Genomic DNA, 7500 nt, shown 5'->3' with positions numbered 1-7500 from the left:
CACATTTTGTTCTGAAAATATGGAACAATTAGCGCCCGCAGAGATCGCCAACTACACAATGCGATTCCAACAGCTGTGTATTGCATGAACAGGGAATCGTACTTGTGCAAGCGATGAGGTATGAACTCTGTTTATGAAATCCACATATTGTTTAAGCAAATGGCCGTAAAATACACAATAGGACAATGACCTTTCTATCTCACAACATCAACAGAGAAGCGTTTCGCAGAATGTCTTCGGTGGCCCCAAGACAGCGACCTGGAACATTCTAGAAACGGTCGAAATGCATCGTTAAAAAGTGAAAGAGAGAAAAAAGAAAACATATTTTGAGCTATCGACGTTTGGCATCTTGGCTGAGCTTTGCAAAATGTACTTCTTGAGGACGGAATCTGTTTTCTATCACCTGTAGACATTCAGTGTAAGTAGTCTCTTCTGAATATTTATTTCTGAAAGACGACAAGTTAGAATTAGCCTGAGATTCTATTGAAGTTATTCAAGACAGACAAGTAGCAAATGAATAATTAATGAAAAATATAAACAATATCTTTGACGGGACATGCTACCGAAGTGTCAGAGATTCTATTGAAGATATTCAAGACACAGACAAGAAGCAAATGAATAATTAATGAAAAAATAATCAATAGCTTGGACGGGACATGCTACCGAAGCTGTCAAAAGAGAAAAAAATAAAACGGTACACCTCCCTCCCTTTTTATTGCATGTGCACCCCCTTCACACCACATCACAATGCCCCAAAAGCAAGGAATGTTGCAAGTTGGCGTACACACAGCTGTTTTTTGAATTTTGGTTGGCTTCGTTTTTTTTCTTCTTGTCTATTGTATCTATTTTGCGATGACTGTTTACTCCCGTGAGGTTATCGTGGCCTCCTCCAGATGCCGCTTTAGGCTGTGCGAAATCTGGTCATCGGTAAAGCTATTCCGGGACCCTGAAGACGGCAATACCTGCTGCTTGTCACGGATGTCGCAGGACCCTTTTTCATTTCAACTCTTATTTGGTCTCTACTTATTCCTTTATTTATTTTCAAAAACATAATGAGTTCTTATCTCTTCGTGTCTTTTAATTATACACTTACTTTCGTCTTGAATGTAAGATTCTCACAACAGCCGCTTCACAACATAGGCACTTCATTTGATTTAACAAGTGCGACCCCCCCCCCCTTCTCTCTCTCTCTCACACGCACGCACACACACACACACACACACACACACACACACACACACACACACACACACACACACACACACACACACACACACACACACACACACACTACACCGAAAACAGCGCATAATCGGTCTGGAAGAAATCCCCAAAGCGTATCTGTTCTCTTGTTCTTGTGTTATTTTGTTCTTACAGAAGTTCCTCCGGGGGGCCCACCAGAGCCCCGGAGACGAAATTCTCAGCGGCTGGTCACATCGTCATCCATACGTCCTCACTCACACTAACTGCACGATGTTGGGTGCTTGCATGCCCTTGATGATGTCGTACTGGCTCTTGACACACCTGTGCATGTACACCTGTAAGGCAAGGAATGCACGACCTTGAGACAGAAGATATGGGATGAGTTAAGGACTTGGGAAATCAACCTTGAAACAGAAAATGTGGTATGACTTAAGGACTTGGGAAATCAACCTTGAAAGCGAAGGAATGCATGGCCTTGAGACAGAAAATATGGTATGAGTTATGGACTTGGGAAATCAACCTTGAAACAGAAAGTATGGGGTGAGTTAAGGACTTGGGACATCAACCTTGAAACAGAAAACATGGTATGAGTTAAGAACTTGGGGAATCAACATTGAAACAGAAACCGTGGTATGAGTTAAGAACCTGGGAAAGCAATCTTGAAACAGAAAATATGGTATGGGTTAAGGACTTGAGAAATCAACCTTGAAACAGAAACCATGGTATGAGTTAAGAACTTGGGGAATCAACATTGAAACAGAAAACATGGTATGAGTTAAGAATCTGGGAAATCAACATTGAAACAGAAACCATGGTATGAGTTCAGAACTTGGGGAATCAACATGGAAACAGAAACCATGGTATGAGTTAAGAACTTGGGGAATCAACATTGAAACAGAAACCATGGTATGAGTTAAGAACCTGGGAAAGCAATCTTGAAACAGAAAATATGGTATGGGTTAAGGACTTGAGAAATCAACCTTGAAACAGAAACCATGGTATGAGTTAAGAACTTGGGGAATCAACATTGAAACAGAAAACATGGTATGAGTTAAGAATCTGGGAAATCAACATTGAAACAGAAACCATGGTATGAGTTCAGAACTTGGGGAATCAACATGGAAACAGAAACCATGGTATGAGTTAAGAACCTGGGAAAGCAATCTTGAAACAGAAAATATGGTATGGGTTAAGGACTTGGGGAATCAACCTTGAAACAGAAAACATAGGATGAGTTAAGGACTTGGGGAATCAACCTTGAAACAGAAAACATAGGATGAGTTAAGAACCTGGGAAATCAACCTTGAAACAGAAACCATAGTATGAGTTAAGGCCTTGGGAAATCAACTTTGAAACAGAAAATATGGTATGAGTTCAGGACTTGGGAAATCAGCCTTGAAACAGAAAACATGGCATGAGCTAAGGACTTGGGAAACAACCTTGAAACAAAATATGGTATGAGTTACGGACTTGGGAAAACAACCTTGACACAGAAAATATGGTATGAGTTAAGAACCTGGGAAAGCAATCTTGAAACAGAAAATATGGTATGAGTTAAGGACATGAAATCAGCCTTGAAACAGAAACCATGTTATGAGTTAAGAACTTGGGGAATCAACATTGAAACAGAAAACATGGTATGAGTTAAGAACCTGGGAAAGCAATCTTGAAACAGAAAATATGGTACGAGTTAAGGACTTGGGAAACCAACGCATGGCCTATAAGGATGTTGTATCTTCTTGAATGTGAAATTCCAGCCTCCTCGATAAGTGAATGTTTCTCGGTGGAAATCTTCTAATGAGTTATGAGGAACGGGTTGACTGAAAGCGAATCGTAGGGCCATGAGGATGTGATGCACGGGTCTAAATGAGAACCTGAGGAGGCGTCCGTCTTGCCTCATCTCTCGTTTCACCTTCTCAAAAGCACAATAAAACTCTATGATAGCGTAGTAAACGACCTCTTTTTTTGCATATCATTGTAATAAACACGAAGTGAAAGTTAAGCGAAGAAAAATAATCCCTTGTGAAACCAAATCGTGGAACTGAAATAAAAAGACGCGGCAGAAACGGTGAGTATAAACGCAATTATATTTTTGTAGTGAAATGAATCGAGAAATGACATAACAACCGGGACATGAACGCACTTTCCAGCTCAGTCGACTGTCATCAGATTTCTAAAAATAGATCTATGGATTATCAGCGTCCGTTCGCTGGACGAGTTCAAGAGGCACTGTCACACCAGCTGTACATATTTTACCTACGTCGTTTTATTGACTGATGGTTAGAACTGTCTTCATTTGATTATTGTGAGTTGGATACTGGAGAGACTGTATGCTAGATGATAATCCATTTTACTATAAATTCATCCATGTGTTGCATACTATAGACTCAACTTCCATACATTTTAACATCACATACTATGCATGCATTCAACGGAAACTTTATTCTTATGAAATGAATTAACGTAAACTGACGCACAACTTATTGAGGAAAGTGATTAGATGCAACACTACTTACATGAGCAGCTGCGAAGAGTAAGTAGATCAGCGTCCACAAGACCGACATCAGCTGTGGAGTAAGTATATGTTAGTGATGGGAAACGTGGCAAAAAAGGTGACATCTCTCTGGAAAATAAGGTCATCATATCCACGACAGATTACCAACTTACCAACGCTTATCAGGACAACCTTCGAGGCTTTCCCCAATTTCCTTCAAACCTTATCACAATTATTAGTAATATTATCCATAAAAAAATGAAACAGCTTCACAAAAAATTATATAAAACTCATGAACTCCCCTCCCCCCTCCTCCCACTTCCGCCTCCCCATCCCCACACCCCATCCTACCCACCCCACTACCTGGCAACGGGGAAGGTTAGATCAGTAGTAACTCGAGGTGTCATGGCCTCCCACAGGGCTGTTTTGATGATTGTTCAATGAAAATATAACCATTAAAATTATTATTTTCCTTCCTTTTAGAAAATTTAAAAGACCAAAATGATCGACTATATTCTTAGAGTATCCATAACTATTGTGACAATATTGTGACGTCATCAAAATAAACCCCATGTGCTTTTTTCCAAAAATAGAATCAGACGCCATAACACCTCGAGTTGCTACTGATTTAACCTTCCCCGCCAGGCAACCGCCAAAACCAAAACAAAAGACGATCGACTCACGTAATGATAATAGGACGCCTGGAGCCACAGGGCGAAAGCAATGATCATGAGGATGTAGATGAGGTTCTGGCTCAGCCACGGCAGGATCATGCCTCGGTGATCCTTGGCGACTCCCCGGATCATGAGGATGGAGAAGGCGATGTACAGCAGGTAGAAGAAGATCATGAAGCCGCCCGCGCTCTTCATGGCTGGAAAGAAGAGGGACCCTGAGTATAAACTAGTGGCTTGTGTTATGGTGTTTTGTTACGGCGTGTTATATTGTGACTATAACGCAAATAAATAATATGAGATAACTTAGTATTAGGGTGTATTCTAGTAATTTGTTATAGCGTGTTATTGTGTTATGTAATGGTGTGTTATACTGTGACTACAACGCAATCACAGAAACAATATGAAGTAACTTGGATTTTATAGCCAAGTGCTTTTCATCACAGCTATAAGAGAGTGAGAATAGACACATTTTGCAATGCTTTTGGAAAAGTTAGATTATGAATATAAACAGACTGATGAACAAAAAGACGATAAAAATGTCTATCAACCTGAAACACGTTTTTTGAACTGAAACATAGGGAGAGGGACATAGAGAGAAAGAGAGAGGGACAGAGAGAGAGAGAGAGAGAGAGAGGGACATAGAGAGAAAGAGAGAGGGACAGAGAGAGAGAGAGAGGGACACAGAGAGAGAGAGAGAGAGAGAAAGAGAGAGAGAGAGAGAGAGAGAGAGAGAGAGAGAGAGAGAGAGAGAGAGAGAGAGAGAAAGAGAGAAAGAAAGAGAGAGAGAGAGAGAAAACAGACAGAGAGAGAGAAAGAGAAAACAGACAGAGAGAGAGAGAAACAGAGACAGAGAGAGAGAGATAAAAAACAAACAGACAGAACGAAACAAGAGGGTCGCCTGAAAGTGCCAACATCATCACGCAAACCCAATCAGGGAGTGCCACTGCCTACCCCTCGATAATGCCGTACGTGTGCTCATGTGTGAAGGGGGGGAGGGAGGGTTCGTGGGAGGGGGTGGGGGTCATGTGTGAGGTGGTGGGGTGAAGTGGGGGTGGGGGGTGGGTTCATGGGAAGGGGGTGGGGGTCATGTGTGAGGTGGTGGGGTGTGTGAGGTGGTGGTGGGGTGTGTGTGGGGTGGGGGTGGGGTGGGGGGTGTCGTGGGAGGGGGTGGGGGTCATGTGTGAGGTGGTGGGGTGTGTGTGGGGGTGAGTTCGTGGGAGGGGGTGGGGGGGGGTTTGTGGGAGGGGGTGGGGGTCATGTGTGAGGTGGTGGGGTGTGTGTGTGGGGTGGGGTGGAGTGGGGGTGGGGGTGGGGGTCATGTGTGAGGTGGTGGGTGTGTGTGGAGTGGGGGTGGAGTGGGGGTGGGGGTCATGTGTGAGGTGGTGGGGTGTGTGTGAGGTGGTGGGGTGGAGTGGGGGTGGGTTCGTGGGAGGGGGTGGGGGTCATATGTGAGGTGGTGGGGTGTGTGTGGGGTGGGTTCGTGGGAGGAGGGTGGGGGTCATGTGTTAAGGGGTGGGGGTGGGGGGTGTCGTGGAGGGGGGGGGGTCATGTGTGAGGTGTTGGGGTGTGTGTGTTGAGGTGGGGTGGAGTGGGGGTGGGGTGGGGGGGTTCGTGGGAGGGGAGGTGGGTTCGTGGGAGGTGGTGGGGTGTATGTAGGGTGGTGGGGTGTGTGTGTAGTAGGGGTAGGGGGTGTGTGTGGGTTCGTGTGGAGGTGGGGGTGGGGTGTCATGTGTGGGGTGGTGCGGTGTGTGTGTGGGGTGGGGGTGGGGGTCATGTGTGAGGTGGTGGGGGGTCATGTGTGAGATGGTGGGGTGTGTGGGGGGATGTGTCTGTAGGGGGGTGGGGGGTGGAAGATCCGGCAGAGAAGGAAAAAAAACGATTAAATCTCTCAAAACAAAACGGAAATTCAAGCTACAACTCCAGCCTGCACATCCACGAAAGACGATCAAGCCATTTATTAACTCTTCTGAAATCAAATCCTCGCAACGTAATCATAGGAAAGAGGGATAAATGAGCAATTTGGATAGAATGATGGAAGAGAGAGAGAGAGAGAGAGAGAGAGAGAGAGAGAGAGAGAGAGAGAGAGAGAGAGAGAGAGAGAGAGAGAGAGAGAGAGAGAGAGAGAGAGAGAGAGAGAGAGAGAGATAGAGAGATAGAAAGAGAGAGAGAGAGAGAGAGAGAGAGAGAGAGAGAGAGAGAGAGAGAGAGAGAGAGAGAGAGAGAGAGAGAGAGAGAGAGAGAGAGAGGGAGAGAGAGAGGGAGAGAGGCAGGGAGGGAGGGAGGGAGGGAGGGAGGGAGGGAGGGAGGGAGAAAGAGAGAGAGAGGGAGGAGGAGGGAGGGAGGGAGGGAGAGAGAGAGAGATCAAGTTAGTGAGAGAGAGAAGTAGAGAACGCGACAGAGATCAAGTAAATAAATAATTATTGAGATTCATAAACAGATTAATTAATAAATCAATAATAAAAGAAAATGATGATAGTAATGATGAATGAAGGGACACACACACACATACACACACACACGCGCACGCACATGCGCACACACTCCCGCACACACACACACACACACACACACACACACACACACACACACATATATATATATATATATATATATATATATATATATATATATATATATATATATATATATATATATATGCATAAGAGTTAACGGCAAGTAAGAAAGATGACACAGAAAAGAATAAAATAAAAGAAACAAAGAAACATCAGGATAAAAGAGTAAAAGAAAAAGACAATGGAAGAGAAAACGACAAACAAAGAATGGGAAAAAAAAAGAGAAAATAAAATAAAACGGAGAACGAGAGAGGGGGGAGAGGGAGGGAAAAGGCTATGAAAACGTACACAAGAAAATAAAAAAGAGACCACGGAAAAAAAGAAAAATCTCCGAGAAAATTCAAGAAAAGGGAATAACACAAAAGAGAAATCGAAGAGGATTCGCCCAGGGTGTTTGTGCAAGCATGGAAAGCGACGGCGATGGGGGAAGGGGAAGGGAAGGGAGGGGGGAGAGGCAGAAGGAGCTGAGGGAGGGATGGAGGGGGGGTTGAGGTGGGGATAAAGGTGGGGGTTAGGGGTTAGGAGGGGGGGGGTTAAGGACCGGATTATATAAGGC

The 7500-nt window shown here is 44.2% G+C and overlaps 1 protein-coding gene across 2 annotated transcripts in view; it reads right to left on the bottom strand.

Annotated features, from left to right (window-relative positions):
* pasi1 (pasiflora 1) overlaps window positions 1–7500 on the bottom strand; it is a 21535-nt gene that overhangs the window by 1358 nt on the left and 12677 nt on the right. For both annotated transcript variants that reach the window (XM_027368507.2, XM_070129596.1), the window contains exons 3-5: window positions 4381–4568; window positions 3720–3770; window positions 1–1538 (exon numbers count right to left, since the gene is read on the bottom strand). The exon at window positions 1–1538 is cut by the window's left edge and continues 1358 nt beyond it. In XM_027368507.2, the coding sequence (XP_027224308.1) occupies window positions 1458–1538; window positions 3720–3770; window positions 4381–4568 (320 nt within the window). In that variant the 3' untranslated portion in view covers window positions 1–1457. The remainder of the gene's footprint in view (window positions 1539–3719; window positions 3771–4380; window positions 4569–7500) is intronic.

Source organism: Penaeus vannamei, chromosome 14 (genome assembly GCF_042767895.1).
Source record: "Penaeus vannamei isolate JL-2024 chromosome 14, ASM4276789v1, whole genome shotgun sequence".
Lineage (NCBI taxonomy): Eukaryota > Metazoa > Arthropoda > Malacostraca > Decapoda > Penaeidae > Penaeus > Penaeus vannamei.
Note: the sequence above shows the minus strand (reverse complement) of the source record. Positions and strands in the feature narration are given on the sequence as shown.